Here is a 16,995-nt window from a genome sequence, read left to right as displayed (position 1 = left end):
CAGTTCTCCCCTAGTGGTCTGTTTACAGTTCTCCCCTAGTGGCCTGGTTACAGTTCTCCCCTAGTGGTCTGGTTACAGTTCTCCCCTAGTGGCCTGGTTACAGTTCTCCCCTAGTGGCCTGGTTACAGTTCTCCCCTAGTGGTCTGGTTACAGTTTGTCCCTAGTGGTCTGGTTACAGTTCTCCCCTAGTGGTCTGGTTACAGTTCTCCCCTAGTGGCCTGGTTACAGTTCTCCCCTAGTGGCCTGGTTACAGTCTGTCCCTAGTGGCCTGGTTACAGTTCTCCCCTATTGGCCTGGTTACAGTTCTCCCCTAGTGGTCTGGTTACAGTTCATCCCTAGTGGCCTGGTTACAGTTCTCCCCTAGTGGCCTGGTTACAGTTCTGCCCCTAGTGGCCTGGTTACAGTTCTCCCCTAGTGGTCTGGTTACAGTTCTCCCCTAGTGGCCTGGTTACAGTTCTCCCCTAGTGGCCTGGTTACAGTTCTGTCCCTAGTGGCCTGGGTACAGTTCGTCCCTAGTGGCCTGGTTACAGTTCTCCCCTAGTGGCCTGGTTACAGTTCTCCCCTAGTGGCCTGGTTACAGTTCGTCCCTAGTGGCCTGGTTACAGTTCTCCCCTAGTGGTCTGGTTAAAGTTCTCTCCTAGTGGCCTGGTTACAGTTCGTCCCTAGTGGCCTGGTTACAGTTCTCCCCTAGTGGTCTGGTTACGGTTCTCCCCTAGTGGCCTGGTTACGGTTCGTCCCTAGTGGCCTGGTTACAGTTCGTCCCCTAGTGGTCTGGTTACAGTTCGTCCCCTAGTGGTCTGGTTACAGTTCGTCCCTAGTGGTCTGGTTGCAGTTCTCCCCTAGTGGCCTGGTTACAGTTCGTCCCTAGTGGTCTGGTTACAGTTCTCCCCTAGTGGCCTGGTTACAGTTCGTCCCTAGTGGTCTGTTTACAGTTCTCCCCTAGTGGCCTGGTTACAGTTCTCCCCTAGTGGTCTGGTTACAGTTCGTCCCTAGTGGTCTGGTTACAGTTCTCCCCTAGTGGCCTGGTTACAGTTCTCCCCTAGTGGTCTGGTTACAGTTCTCCCCTAGTGGCCTGGTTACAGTTCGTCCCTGGTGGCCTGGTTACAGTTCGTCCCTAGTGGCCTGGTTACAGTTTGTCCCTGGTGGCCTGGTTACAGTTCTCCCCTAGTGGTCTGGTGACAGTTCGTCCCTAATGGTCTGGTTACAGTTCTCCCCTAGTGGCCTAGTTACAGTTATCCCCTAGTGGTCTGTTTACAGTTCTCCCCTAGTGGCCTGGTTACAGTTCTCCCCTAGTGGTCTGGTTACAGTTCTCCCCTAGTGGCCTGGTTACGGTTCGTCCCTAGTGGTCTGGTTACAGTTCACCCCTAGTGGCCTGGTTACAGTTCGTCCCTAGTGGTCTGTTTACAGTTCTCCCCTAGTGGCCTGGTTACAGTTCGTCCCTAGTGGTCTGGTTACAGTTCACCCCTAGTGGCCTGGTTACAGTTCGTCCCTAGTGGTCTGGTTACAGTTCGTCCCTAGTGGCCTGGTTACAGTTCTCCCCTAGTGGCCTGGTTACAGTTCTCCCCTAGTAGCCTGGTTACAGTTCTCCCCTAGTGGCCTGGTTACAGTTCTCCCCTAGTGGCCTGGTTACAGTTCTCCCCTAGTGGCCTGGTTACAGTTCTCCCCTAGTGGCCTGGTTACAGTTCTCCCCTAGTGGCCTGGTTACAGTTCGTCCCTAGTGGCCTGGTTACAGTTCGTCCCTAGTGGCCTGGTTACAGTTCTCCCCTAGTGGCCTGGTTACAGTTCTCCCCTAGTGGTCTGGTTACAGTTTGTCCCTAGTGGTCTGGTTACAGTTCTCCCCTAGTGGCCTGGTTACAGTTCTCCCCTAGTGGTCTGGTTACAGTTCGTCCCTAGTGGCCTGGTTACAGTTCGTCCCTAGTGGCCTGGTTACAGTTCTCCCCTAGTGGTCTGGTTACAGTTCGTCCCTAGTGGTCTGGTTACAGTTCTCCCCTAGTGGCCTGGTTACAGTTCTCCCCTAGTGGTCTGGTTACAGTTCGTCCCTAGTGGTCTGGTTACAGTTCTCCCCTAGTGGCCTGGTTACAGTTCGTCCCTAGTGGTCTGGTTACAGTTCTCCCCTAGTGGCCTAGTTACAGTTATCCCCTAGTGGTCTGTTTACAGTTCTCCCCTAGTGGCCTGGTTACAGTTCTCCCCTAGTGGTCTGGTTACAGTTCTCCCCTAGTGGCATGGTTACAGTTCGTCCCTAGTGGTCTGGTTACAGTTTGTCCCTAGTGGTCTGGTTACAGTTCTCCCCTAGTGGTCTGTTTACAGTTCTCCCCTAGTGGCCTGGTTACAGTTCTCCCCTAGTGGTCTGGTTACAGTTCTCCCCTAGTGGCCTGGTTACAGTTCTCCCCTAGTGGCCTGGTTACAGTTCTCCCCTAGTGGTCTGGTTACAGTTTGTCCCTAGTGGTCTGGTTACAGTTCTCCCCTAGTGGTCTGGTTACAGTTCTCCCCTAGTGGCCTGGTTACAGTTCTCCCCTAGTGGCCTGGTTACAGTCTGTCCCTAGTGGCCTGGTTACAGTTCTCCCCTATTGGCCTGGTTACAGTTCTCCCCTAGTGGTCTGGTTACAGTTCATCCCTAGTGGCCTGGTTACAGTTCTCCCCTAGTGGCCTGGTTACAGTCTGTCCCTAGTGGCCTGGTTACAGTTCTCCCCTATTGGTCTGGTTACAGTTCTCCCCTAGTGGCCTGGTTACAGTTCTCCCCTAGTGGCCTGGTTACAGTCTGTCCCTAGTGGCCTGGGTACAGTTCGTCCCTAGTGGCCTGGTTACAGTTCTCCCCTAGTGGCCTGGTTACAGTTCTCCCCTAGTGGCCTGGTTACAGTTCGTCCCTAGTGGCCTGGTTACAGTTCTCCCCTAGTGGTCTGGTTAAAGTTCTCTCCTAGTGGCCTGGTTACAGTTCGTCCCTAGTGGCCTGGTTACAGTTCTCCCCTAGTGGTCTGGTTACGGTTCTCCCCTAGTGGCCTGGTTACGGTTCGTCCCTAGTGGCCTGGTTACAGTTCTCCCCTAGTGGCCTGGTTACAGTTCGTCCCTAGTGGCCTGGTTACAGTTCTCCCCTAGTGGCCTGGTTACAGTTCTCCCCTAGTGGGCTGGTTACAGTTCGTCCCTAGTGGTCTGGTTACAGTTCTCCCCTAGTGGCCTGGTTACAGTTCTCCCCTAGTGGCCTGGTTACAGTTCGTCCCCTAGTGGTCTGGTTACAGTTCTGCCCCTAGTGGCCTGGTTACAGTTCTCCCCTAGTGGCCTGGTTACAGTTCGTCCCTAGTGGTCTGGTTACAGTTCTCCCCTAGTGGCCTGGTTACAGTTCGTCCCTAGTGGCCTGGTTACAGTTCTCCCCTAGTGGTCTGGTTACAGTTCTCCCCTAGTGGCCTGGTTACAGTTCTCCCCTAGTGGCCTGGTTACAGTTCTCCCCTAGTGGCCTGGTTACAGTTCTCCCCTAGTGGTCTGGTTACAGTTCTCCCCTAGTGGCCTGGTTACAGTTCGTCCCTAGTGGTCTGGTTACAGTTCTCCCCTAGTGGCCTAGTTACAGTTATCCCCTAGTGGTCTGTTTACAGTTCTCCCCTAGTGGCCTGGTTACAGTTCGTCCCTAGTGGTCTGGTTGCAGTTCTCCCCTAGTGGCCTGGTTACAGTTCGTCCCTGGTGGCCTCGTTACAGTTCGTCCCTAGTGGCCTGGTTACAGTTCGTCCCTAGTGGCCTGGTTACAGTTCGTCCCTAGTGGTCTGGTTACAGTTCGTCCCTAGTGGTCTGGTTACAGTTCGTCCCTAGTGGTCTGGTTACAGTTCGTCCCTAGTGGCCTGGTTACAGTTCTCCCCTAGTGGTCTGGTTACAGTTTGTCCCTAGTGGTCTGGTTACAGTTCTCCCCTAGTGGTCTGGTTACAGTTCTCCCCTAGTGGCCTGGTTACAGTTCTCCCCTAGTGGTCTGGTTACAGTTCATCCCTAGTGGCCTGGTTACAGTTCTCCCCTAGTGGCCTGGTTACAGTCTGTCCCTAGTGGCCTGGTTACAGTTCTCCCCTATTGGTCTGGTTACAGTTATCCCCTAGTGGCCTGGTTACAGTTCTCCCCTAGTGGCCTGGTTACAGTCTGTCCCTAGTGGCCTGGTTACAGTTCGTCCCTAGTGGCCTGGTTACAGTTCTCCCCTAGTGGCCTGGTTACAGTTCTCCCCTAGTGGCCTGGTTACAGTTCGTCCCTAGTGGCCTGGTTACAGTTCTCCCCTAGTGGTCTGGTTAAAGTTCTCTCCTAGTGGCCTGGTTACAGTTCGTCCCTAGTGGCCTGGTTACAGTTCTCCCCTAGTGGTCTGGTTACGGTTCTCCCCTAGTGGCCTGGTTACGGTTCGTCCCTAGTGGCCTGGTTACAGTTCTCCCCTAGTGGCCTGGTTACAGTTCTCCCCTAGTGGGCTGGTTACAGTTCGTCCCTAGTGGTCTGGTTACAGTTCTCCCCTAGTGGCCTGGTTACAGTTCTCCCCTAGTGGCCTGGTTACAGTTCGTACCGAGTGGTCTGGTTACAGTTCTCCCCTAGTGGCCTGGTTACAGTTCTCCCCTAGTGGCCTGGTTACAGTTCGTCCCTAGTGGTCTGGTTACAGTTCTCCCCTAGTGGCCTGGTTACAGTTCGTCCCTAGTGGTCTGGTTGCAGTTCTCCCCTAGTGGTCTGGTTACAGTTCTCCCCTAGTGGCCTGGTTACAGTTTTCCCCTAGTGGCCTGGTTACAGTTCTCCCCTAGTGGCCTGGATACAGTTCTCTCCTAGTGGTCTGGTTACAGTTCTCCCCTAGTGGCCTGGTTACAGTTCGTCCCTAGTGGTCTGGTTACAGTTCTCCCCTAGTGGCCTAGTTACAGTTATCCCCTAGTGGTCTGTTTACAGTTCTCCCCTAGTGGCCTGGTTACAGTTCACCCCTAGTGGTCTGGTTACAGTTCTCCCCTAGTGGCCTGGTTACAGTTCGTCCCTGGTGGCCTGGTTACAGTTCGTCCCTAGTGGCCTGGTTACAGTTCGTCCCTAGTGGCCTGGTTACAGTTCGTCCCTAGTGGTCTGGTTACAGTTCGTCCCTAGTGGTCTGGTTACAGTTCGTCCCTAGTGGTCTGGTTACAGTTCGTCCCTAGTGGCCTGGTTACAGTTCTCCCCTAGTGGTCTGGTTACAGTTTGTCCCTAGTGGTCTGGTTACAGTTTGTCCCTAGTGGTCTGGTTACAGTTCTCCCCTAGTGGCCTGGTTACAGTTCTCCCCTAGTAGCCTGGTTACAGTTTGTCCCTAGTGGCCTGGTTACAGTTCTCCCCTAGTGGTCTGGTTACAGTTCTCCCCTAGTGGCCTGGTTACAGTTCTCCCCTAGTAGCCTGGTTACAGTTTGTCCCTAGTGGCCTGGTTACAGTTCTCCCCTATTGGCCTAGTTACAGTTCTCCCCTAGTGGTCTGGTTACAGTTCGTCCCATTTGGTCTGGTTACAGTTCGTCCCTAGTGGCCTGGTTACAGTTCTCCCCTAGTGGCCTGGTTACAGTTCTCCCCTAGTGGCCTGGTTACAGTTCGTACCGAGTGGCCTGGTTACAGTTCTCCCTAGTGGTCTGGTTACAGTTCTCCCCTAGTGGCCTAGTTACAGTTATCCCCTAGTGGCCTGGTTACAGTTCTCCCCTAGTGGCCTGGTTACAGTTCTCCCCTAGTGGCCTGGTCACAGTTCGTCCCTTGTGGCCTGGTCACAGTTCGTCCCTTGTGGCCTGGTTACAGTTCGTCCCTTGTGGCCTGGTTACAGTTCGTCCCTAGTGGCCTGGTTACAGTTTGTCCCTAGAGGACTGGTTACAGTACGGCCTGGCAATTTGGGGGATAATGAAGTGGTACATCTTCCCCAGTTGTATGATAGTGGTGCACCAGATTACAGCAGCCACCCCTGAGCTGAGTAATGGGATTCAGTCCCACAATGAGCTGTTCACTTGATAAGAAACCAATTCAGTCTCCCCTTCCTTCCGATATTAGCAGCAGCTTCCCTGGCTTACCGTGGGCTAATGAAATGCCTAAACAAATACGTCCTCTACAATTTAATAGAGCTAGACACTGTACAGAACATAGTAAGAAGCATAGATGGGTATATGGAAGTCTTCGTCATCGACTGCAGGGCTCCATGGAAGTTCCACGCAGAATGCTAATGGTTTTGATTGAGGGAGGGGGGAATATTGTTCCTGCTACCACAATGTAACTACTGATAACCAGGATAATCACTATTGAGCTGAAATATGACTACCCCTGCACCTACAATAAATGTGATTCACTGCCTGTAAGACAACACAAAATGGGACACGACATTCTATGTGCTCATCATATTTTTTTATTGTGAGTCACCCCAAACACATATTTTTGAGTAGTGTAAAAGACTTTCCCGTCAGACATGACTGACACAGTGATAACAGTAATTCCTCTCATATCGGTCACTCATTGACAGCTCTGGTGTTGGGCTTGTCTGTGTTTGTCATTCAATCAAACAGCCCTTCAGAATGTGTGTGAGTGTTTGTGTGTGTGCTTGCGCGTGCATGTGTATATGTCGGACCAGAGTAGTGAAGTGAACTTAGACCAGCAGTCCCTCTGTCTTTTAGAGCTCAGGACAAAATTACATGAGCTGTCGGGATGGGTCTGATTAAACAGTCAGAGGGGGATGGTATTGTTTTAGCAACCATTTTATCCCCTAAATGATGAATGTGGGCTAACAGAGAGAGAGAGACAGCAAGCGAGAGAGAGATTGTGTACTGTATGTGTGTGTGATGAATGATTAACCTTCATTTGTACCACAGGGTTCAATTCTCGGGCCGACTCTTTTCTCTGAATATATCAACAATGTCGCTCTTGCTGCGGGCGATTCCCTGATCCACCTCTACGCAGACGACACCATTATGTATACATCTGGCCCTTCTTTGGACACTGTGTTAACTTCTTATGGCTGAAGGGGCAGTATTGAGTAGCTTGGATGAAAGGTGCCCATATCAAATGGCCTGCTCCTCAGTCATAGTTCCTAATATTTGCATATTATTATTAGTATTGGATAGAAAACACTCTAAAGTTTCTAAAACTGTTTGAATTATGTCTGTGAGATTAACAGAACTCATATTGGCAGGCAAAATCCTGAGTTGAAATCAAAACAGGAAGTCAGAAATCTGAGCTTGTATGTATTCACCAGAGTCCCCAATGAAATCCCCTTGAGTTATGAATGATTGTGCACTGCCTAGGGGTTCCACTAGATGTCAACCATCAATAGAAATTATAATGAGACTTCTATGATGTTGTGGGAGAGAATGATAGCAGAATCAGTCATGTGTCCATCAAGCAGCCATTTTCTGATCATGCTTTTTCCTCATGGAAGCCACTTGGAACTTCCGGTTCCGGTTGGAACTTTGTTGAAGCTATATGTTAAAAACATCCTAATGATTGATTCTGTACTTAGTTTGAAATGTTTCTTCGACCGGTAATATCACATTTTGACATTTTTGTCCGATATAAAGCTGACCAGAATTAGCGCTTGGACATGTTTACCAAACACGCTAACAATTGGACATAAATAACAGATTTTTTCGAACAAAACAAACATTTATTGTGGACCTGGGATTCCTGGTGTGCTTTCTGGTGTAGATCATCAAAGGTAAGGGAATATTTATAACGTATTTTCTTGTTTATGGTGATGCCATCTTTGCAGCTGTGGTATTTTACTTTTGAGCGCCGTCTCAGATTATAGCGTGCCTTTATTTTTCCGTCAAGTTTTTTTGAAATCTGACACTGCGGTTGCATTAAGGAGAGGTATATCTATAATTCAATGTGTATAACTTGTATTATCATCTATATTTATGATGAGTATTTCTGTTGAAACGATGGGCTATGCAAAGTCACTTGATGTTTTTGCAACTAGTGAATCTAGTTGCCTCAATGTAAACTCAGATTTTTTTATATAAATATGACTTTAATCAAACAAAACATGCATGTATTGTGTAACATGAAGTCCTATGAGTGTCATCTGATGAAAATAATCGAAGGTTAGTGATTCATTTTTATCTCTATTCTGGTTTTTGTGAAGCTATCTTTAGCTGGACAAAATGGCTGTGGTTATTGTGGTTTTGTGGTGACCTAACATAATTTGTGGTGACCGAACATAGACCTAACGTTTGTAGTGCTTTCGCTGAAAAGCCTATTTGAAATCGGACACTTTGGTGGGATTAACAACAAGATTACCTTTAAAATGATATAAGACACATGAATGTCTGAGGAATTTTAATTATGAGATTTCTGTTTTTTGAATATGGCGCCCTGCACTTCGACTGGCTGTTGTCATATCGATCCCGTTAACGGGACTTCAGCCATAAGAAGTTAACAAACCTCCAAACGAGCTTCAATGTCATACAACACTCCTTCCGTGGCCTCCAACTGCTCTTAAACGCTAGTAAAACCAAATGCATGCTTTTCAACCGTTCGCTGCCCACACCCGCCCGCCCGACTAGCATCACTACTCTGAACGGTTCTGACCTAGAATATGTGGACAACTACAAATACCTAGGTGTCTGGCTAGACTGTAAACTCTCCTTCCAGACTCATATTAAACATCTCCAATCCAAAATCAAATCTAGAATCGGCTTTCTATTTCGCAACAAAGCCTCCTTCACTCACGCCGCCAAACTTACCCTAGTAAAACTGACTATCTTACAGATCCTGGACTTCAGCGATGTCATCTACAAAATAGCTTCCAATACACTACTCAGCAAACTGGATGCAGTCGATCACAGTGCCATCCGTTTTGTTACCAAAGCCCCTTATACCACCCACCACTGCGACCTGTATTCTCTAGTTGGCTGGCCAATCGCTACATATTCGTTGCCAGACCCACTGGCTCCAGGTCATCTGTAATTCTATGCTAGGTAAAGCTCTGCCTTATCTCAGCTCACTGGTCACGATAACAACACCCACCCGTAGCACGCGCTCCAGCAGGTATATCTCACTGGTCATCCCCAAAGCCAAAACCTCCTTTGGTTGCCTTTCCTTCCAGTTCTCTGCTGCCAGTGACTGGAATGAATTGCAAAAATCGCTGAAGCTGGAGACTTCTATTTCCCTCACTAACTTTAAACATCAGCTATCTGAGCAGCTAACCGATCGCTGCAGCTGTATATAGTCCATCTGTAAATAGCCCACCCAACATACCTACCTCATCCCCATATTGTTTTTATTTACTTTTCTGCTCTTTTGCACACCAGTATCTCTACTTGCACATCATCATCTGCTCATCTATCACTCCAGTGTTAATCTGCTAAATTGTAATTACTTCGCTACTATGGCCTATTTATTGCCTTACCTTCTCACGCCATTTGCACACACTGTATATAGACTTTCTTTTTCTTCTATTGTGTTATTGACTGTATGCTTGTTTATTCCATGTGTAACTCTGTGTTGTTGTTTGTGTCGCACTGCTTTGCTTCATCTTGGCCAGGTCGCAGTTGTAAATGAAAACTTGTTCTCAACTAGCTTACCTGGTTAAATAAAGGTGAAAGAAAAATAAATAAAAAATGAATCCTTATGAATGAAAGGTAAAGGCTAGCTTTGTCTTTAGCCGTTTGTCCCCTATACAAGTGTGTGGGTGTTTTCTGTGCTTTCCCACAGCCCAGGGGTGTCATTCCAGCCCCAGAGGAGACAGCCTCTATAAAACATAGTGTTTTTGCTCAATAAGGCCTTGTTAAGGCTGCTCCCGTGCCACACAGCAGATCAATCACTAAAGCAATATAACCCAGGCAAGCAACTCCTGTATTAACATTCCAGATCTAATAGTATTACCAGAGGGTTGCAGAAAGTATTCTGTGTATGTTGGTAGACTGAGGCATCACCGCTCATCTGAGGGCTTGTCAAGTCATCATCAAACCTTTGTGTCTCACAAAACACACTCCCCACTCTGTTCTGCCGCCCCTCCTCTGCCACAGACATGCTGCCTCAGGGTCACATCAAATGACCTCTAACGCCCTCCCCCTTTCTTCACTCTACCTACCCCCTTCTGTTTCTTTATGTCTCTCTCTCTGTCTCTCTCCCTCTCTCTCTTATCATTGTTTATAGCTATAGTTATGTGCTGATTGGGGGTGGTGAATGAGAACTTTACCTTCGTCTCCTCACACCTTGTTAATTTCCCCCTCGTCAACAAGTCCCAACAGCTGAGGACGGGAGCCATTCACATGAGAGAAAAACATTCACACAAGTCACATCCAATTTACTTTTTTATTTGTTTTTTCAAGGAACACCCGCCCCCCTGAAAATCAAATCAAATCAAATTGTATTGGTTGCAAACACAGTTTAGCAGATGTTATTGCGGATGCAGCTAAATGCTTGGTACAGCTTTAGGTCCAAACGTGTCTGATTAACAAAAACACACACACACACACTTTCTCTCTCTCTCCGTAACGTAAGGGGGGGTACGACGGCAGCTCTGTTAATTAGGGGTGACATGTTTATGTAACCTCCAAGCCTCCCAAACCAGATGCAATTACAGGCCCCTGGTCCCATTGACCCCAGCCCCAGCCCACTGTGGAACCACACAGCACTCTGCCTCTCTATCCCAGGCAAGAGCCAGGCTGGTCACAGGGCAGGAAGAGGGGGAGTGAGCCAGAGTTCAGTCTCTTTCACAACTCTCTCTGACGGTAGCCCAGGCGCTGTAATCCAAAGTGACGGCCACTTCAGTGGATACGGCGCAGAGCCCCCCAATTTCCGCCAAGACCCCACGGCAGGGGAAGGGGGGTTCAGGAGGGGTAGTAGAGAAGGCTGGGGCAGGGGCGGCAGACTTAATGTGGCCCAGTGAGGAAGAGTTGAGGCAGGGGCCTCATTAAAAGGCTTTACTGCACTCTGAGGTCCCTCATTAACCCACACAACAACCACTCACTATCACACTATCAAAAAGAGGTGGTTCTTTCAATACAAACATTCAATTAGCCAGTTATATTAATTCATCGGAGAGACGCCCATATCAAATTAAATCAAATCCAACTTTATTTGTCACATGCGCCGAATACAACAGGTGTAGTAGACCTTACCGTGAAATGCTTACTTACAAGCCCTTAACCAACAGTGCAATTCAAGAAAGAATTAAGAAAATATTTACCAAATTAACAAACGTAAAAAATCATTAAAAAAGGAACACAATAAAATAACAATGACGAGGCTATATACAGGGGGTATGTCACGTTCGTCATAACGATGAGACCAAGGCGCAGCGTGATTTGAATACATTCTTCTTTAATAATCGAATAAACACTAAACAAACTAACAAAACAACAAAACGAACGTGAAGCTATTTAAACCGAGTGCTGACATGCAACTACACATAGACAACTACCCACAAATACAGGTGGGAAAAGGCAACCTAAGTATGGTTCTCAATCAGAGACAACGATAGACAGCTGCCTCTGATTGAGAACCACACCCTGCCAAACACACAGAAATACCAATCATAGGAAAAGGAACATAGAATGCCCACCCAAATCACACCCTGACCAAACCAAAATAGAGACATAAAAAGCTCTCTACGGTCAGGGCGTGACAGTGTACAGGTCAGTCAAGGTAATTTGTACATGTAGGTAGGGCTGAAGTGACTATGCATAGATTAATAAACAGTGAGTAGCAGCAGTGTAAATAGTCCGGGTGGCCATTTGATTAATAATACATATACTGTATTCCACAAAATGCATAACTGTTTCTGCCTCTTTACTACCTTAGATCTTCCTTGCATCTCTGCAAACTCCCTCGCTTGAATCATAGCGAGTCACATCAGCTTAAGAACTAAAGTAGGAGGTAAAGGAGGAGGAAGTTGTATAGTTGAACACAGCCAATATGTCCACTTTAATAATGCACAGTAACATAGGGCTTTGGGGAGCCCAGCCATAGAAGGCTCCCCTCAGTCCAGTCAGATGAGAGATGACAGGCACTTACGCATACTGCCAACAGGACACAAAGCCATGGCGTAGATAAAGCCTGTAGCTCGTATCCCCAGTCATCAGTGCTCAGGCAGCACAGCCTGGCACACCAAATGATGCGTTTCATACAGACAATTAAAGAGCAAATCAATGCTGCTGCTTGGATGAAATAATGGAGGCGCAGTCATGTGCAACCACAAAGCACACAGTGGAAACATGCACAGCTACCATAGTTACAGGAGACAGCCAGTGATTGGAGCATGTTCCTCCAAGATCCCAAAGATGAAAAAGGTAGGCCAATCACACAGACCTGTTTTTGATTAAATGTTATTATTCACTGGAAAGACAGTGGTCTCTTACTAATCGTCCCATTACTGTTTTGGGTGCAGTTATAATGTAACTCATAGAGGGAATGGGGATCACAGTGAATTCAAGGCATATTACCAAAGACTTTATAAGCTTCAAAGTAAGATTAGAACTGAGTGGGTGGATAAAGTAAGGGCCTGAGATGTTACGACTATAATCACTGAGCAGCAGTCAGGGGAGGGAAAGTAGTGAGGGAAAGTAGTGCTCACTCAGCTACTCTGTCTGAGAGCCCTGATGAGCTCACACTCTGAGGACCAACAGGCCATCAAACCCTGCCTGAGACATCATCAACAGTCCTCTCACTTCGATTTAGAACGGATCTGCATACTGACTCCACACTAGAGAAAAGTTAGACTGCATCATTGTTTGTGTGTGTGTGTGTGTGTGTGTGTGTGTGTGTGTGTGTGTGTGTGTGTGTGTGTGTGTGTGTGTGTGTGTGTGTGTGTGTGTGTGTGTGTGTGTGTGTGTGTGTGTGTGTGTGTGTGTGTGTGTGTGTGTGTGTGTGTGTGTGTGCGCAAGAGAGACAGAGACAGACAGAGAGAAGACAGGCTATGTGCCCACTGCCCACAAATTGAGGTGGAAAGTGAGCTACACTTACTAACCTCCTGCCAAACGTATGACCACATTAGAGACACATATTTCCCAAAGCTCACACAGACTCGCAAAGAATGTGAAAACAAATCAAACATTGATAAACTCCCATATCTGTTATGCGAAATACCGCAGTGTGCAATCACAGCAGCAAGATTTGTGGCCCGTTGCCATGAGAAAAGGGCAACCACTGGAGCACAAACATTACAAATACCACCAATATTTATCTGATTATTTATTTTCCCTTTCGTACTTCAACTATTTGTACATTGTTACACACTGTACATAGCCAATAATATAACATTTGAAATGTCTATAATATTTTTTTTACTTTTGTGACAGTAATCAATGTTCCCTCGAATTTTCTCGGCACTGAGCAAATTTCAGGTCCGCTGAGCGCAAACTTGAACATTGTGAAAATCTGTGCAACTTTCAGCGCGCATTTACTGTGATCACTGAGGCTGTACCCGCTTTAAGTTACAGTTTTAACAGTGGCCAAGTAGGCTACTGTAGCTATTTGATCATAATGTAGGCCTACCAGAGTGGCCTACCATCAAAAACAATGGAGAAATGCATCCCATAACATTTTAACATGGAAATCTCTGTTCCATCATTCAGCCTACAGTAGCAGCCAATGTGTTGTGTTCAATGCAGGCCAACATTCCATGAGACTTTTGGGGGGGAAAACATGCAGGGCTGGACATTAACCTGTTTATCCACTTGTCCTTCAGACAAGGAGGTGACTGAAAACGGGGTTGATGCAAGAAACCACTTTACAAAATAACATGCATTATTATTCTCATACCATTATTACAGCGAATCAGACAAATTATGCTAACCTCTGCTTATTGGCTACTTAGATTATTCAAGCATGTCTCTCTTATTCAACACTGCCCCTTTAAGACATAAAAAAAGCTCTTTACCTGACTCGCTTTTCAAAGATGTCTAGGAATGTACATGTTTTGTGCTCTTGTAGGAAGCAGTCCCTCCCCTATTGCTGACTACAAATGATCTATAACTGGGCTAATAACTCACTAACTAGCAAAGAATATGAACAAAATGTGCCCACATGGCTACATGCAGATCTTGCTTTGATCTCAGAACAAGTGCATCTACTCAAGACCACAGCTATAAACACAGTCCAGTTCAAAGTAAATGGCACAGATCCATATGGCCATGGTCTATTTGTATATAGGCCTACTGCAGCTCTGATTGGTGATGCCGCACAAGTCTGTGTAGAGTACAGGTTGAGTAGTGTGTGTCAATGCAATAGAATCCTACTCTGATGCATTCTGCCTACAACAAAATATCTTACATAGTTTGTTTTATTTCGGGATGTTGCATTGAAAGTGGCTAATATTGCGTTGATTTGATCACAATTGCCACAGTAAAGAGAAACGTTGATAGTGTTAACTAATAGGGAAAACCTTCGAAAGTTGAGTGAAGTTCAATCTGGTGCTTCTCTCTGTGGGCTGATACAGTATTTGTTCTGCGCAGCAGTCCCGGGGGAGCTGCGCGGCAGTCTCGCGACTACTCCTTGACTGCGCACGTGCATAGCTAAGAGAGAACATTGAGTATAATGTTAACTGATTGTTTATTTCTCTTTTGTTTATTGTCTATTCCATTTGCTTTGGCAATGTAAACATATGTTTCCCCAGCCAATAAAGCCATTTGAATGTAATTTAATTGAGAGACAGAGAGACAGAGAGAGACAGAGAGAGACAGAGAGAACATAAGGAAGGGTCTACACACCAGCCTGGTTGGTTGTGATGTTGACGGAGGAGTACTGTGGTGAGTAGGGGCTCTGGTCAGAGACACCGTTGACGGCCTGCACCTCAAAGGTGTACTGTGTGTGGGCCAGCAGGTCACTGATGTAGACCCGGGGCTCAGTCAGACCCAGCTGGCGGGGTACAAACTGGACGTTGTCGCCACAGCGCGTGCAGCCTCCCCGGCCCCCTCCACAGCTCTTACAGATGATGTTGAAGACCACGTCCTCACGACCACCTGACTCCCTAGGATGCTGCCACTCCAGCATCAGAGACGTCTCATTCACGATGGACAGAACATTCTGAGGAGCAGACGGCACCGCTGGAGAAACACAGACAATATACAGTCAACATCTTAGTTGGTTTCTGTATGGAATGTGAGAAGCACTGACAGAAGTCTCATATGTAGACTATGGTTTGCCTACAGACTTGAGGTGAAAGAAAAAAATGTGGAGAAATGATAGGGACTCAATCTACTCTAGTCAGTTCAAAAGCACTACTTCATGACATTTCATTTAGATGTTGGCAGGGGAATTATGTTTCCTGTGTCCTTGGAGTTCTGGGGGGTGAGAATACCAGAGCCAGTATCACTCTACTCAAATAACTCCTTCACTGGAGAAGAGAGAACCCACACGCCCACAAATAGAGCACAGTCTCTTTGAGGTCTTTGCCTGGTATGCTCAACTTAATAGGATGCCCATTTAAACACACTGATCTTCAACATGAGGTGACTTTTGATGTCCATTATGCCACATGTTTCTGTTTCAATCCGTTAGTTATGTACAGCAGAGCACCAAGTAGACGTACTGCAAGACAGAGAAAGTGACTGTTCCTCAAACACAACCACTTCTTATAGAGGCATCACTGGTTGAAAGTAACATTCCCCATGGCATCACATTTGACTGACAGCCCAAACAAATGTACAATGAGTACTGTTTATCTTTTACGGGCATGTGCAGCTAATTAGGGAGGATGCTCTCTCCAGGGCTAATGAGATAAACAAGGAAATTCCCCCCGCCCACAAACTCCTAAACCTGAATTGATCACTTATTTAACCGCCCTTTTAATTGGCTCCCATTAAGGGACTTCCAGGCCTGGAGCAGTGCCCATCGAGGCCCTCTGTCTGTCTGTGTCTCTCTATCATGCGAAACAGCCTCGTAAACATCATCTCCTTCCTGGGGAGGGTTGGGATGGGCAGCTAATGGCCCCAGTTAGCTCGCGGGCCACTCGAATGGGCCCGTTTCCCTTCTTTAATCAGCCCGGGCCCGCTGTGTTTAATACCAGCGACGTGACGCTGCTTTCTCATTCAGCTGCTCTGCTCCCAGAGCCGGGCTTATGCAAATCTCCTTTGTTGGAAGCGCTCAAATCTTTCTCTCCCTCTCCCTTTCACAGATAAAAAAAACTGCCAGGGTGGTGAAAGGAGCTGTCTCTCTTCTCTTCTTCTCTTCCCTCTCTCTCACTTCTTCTCTTCCCCCTGTCTCTCCTCTCTCCCCCTTACTCTTTTCTTAGCACACTGTATATACTGCATATTCCTCTCTCTCTATCTGTTTCTGTATTTCCCTCACTCTTTCTTTCTCTTTTCTTAGACCCTCCGTCAACCACAAATTCCAATTTAAATGGCTTCATTGGCATGACAAGAGGAATATTGGCCCAGGCTATTCTCTCCGTCTGTTCCCTTACAATGCTGTATGGCCTGGCCCAGTAACCTCTGCTTTGGCTGAGGGCAGCAGGGCTCTGTGATGTGAGGAAGGGAGGGTGGCCTGTGTGTTGGGCCAGACCTGTTGGCATGGGCTCTATGAGCATGTCAGTGCTGGGTGTATGTGAAGGACTCCTCTCTGACCGGACTGTTTGTGCTCAGAGAGGCTGTGGTATCCTTTGATTTCTGATTCCTGTCAGTTCCTCAGGGTGTGAAATTAAAAGAGTGTGAGTGTGCGAGTGTGCATGTATGTGTTTCTGTGTGTGCATTTAGTTGACAGTACGTACTTGTGCAGGGCATCTGGATGGGATCTGAGTCGGTGCGATAGTAACCGTTGCGGCACACACAGTTAGTGGCTCCTTCATTGGTGGTACGGCTGTTGATTGGACACTGCATGCAGGATGCATCACCCTGTATAGGCTTGAAGAAGGCCGATGGACAAGCTGGAAAAATAACACAAGAGAGAGAGAAATGAGATATGAACATATTCCTGTTTGTCTGCATCTCACTTTACGAGATATGCCATCCAGCTGCCACAATGCAAAATAATCTCATGTAAGGAAGTATGTGGGGATGACAACTGTGTTTTTCTTTCATCATTCAGCTTGCTCACAGCACGCTAGTTGCCTGAGATCTTCTGGAGTAGTCTACTTCC

At 47.2% G+C, this 16,995-nt stretch overlaps 1 protein-coding gene across 4 annotated transcripts in view; it reads right to left on the bottom strand.

The window, feature by feature from the left end:
* Nucleotides 1–16,995, bottom strand: part of LOC139558466 (ephrin type-B receptor 2-like) — a 156,751-nt gene that overhangs the window by 39,845 nt on the left and 99,911 nt on the right. For 3 of the 4 annotated variants that reach the window (XM_071373624.1, XM_071373636.1, XM_071373632.1), the window contains exons 4-5: nucleotides 16,628–16,783; nucleotides 14,631–14,966 (exon numbers count right to left, since the gene is read on the bottom strand). In XM_071373624.1, coding sequence (XP_071229725.1) covers nucleotides 14,631–14,966; nucleotides 16,628–16,783 — 492 coding nt within the window. The remainder of the gene's footprint in view (nucleotides 1–14,630; nucleotides 14,967–16,627; nucleotides 16,784–16,995) is intronic. The other variant, XM_071373640.1, reaches the window with a different exon arrangement.

Source organism: Salvelinus alpinus, chromosome 2 (genome assembly GCF_045679555.1).
Source record: "Salvelinus alpinus chromosome 2, SLU_Salpinus.1, whole genome shotgun sequence".
Taxonomy (NCBI): Eukaryota; Metazoa; Chordata; class Actinopteri; order Salmoniformes; family Salmonidae; genus Salvelinus; species Salvelinus alpinus.
The sequence above is the reverse complement of the archived record's forward strand: the minus strand, read 5'-3'. Positions and strand labels throughout refer to the sequence as shown.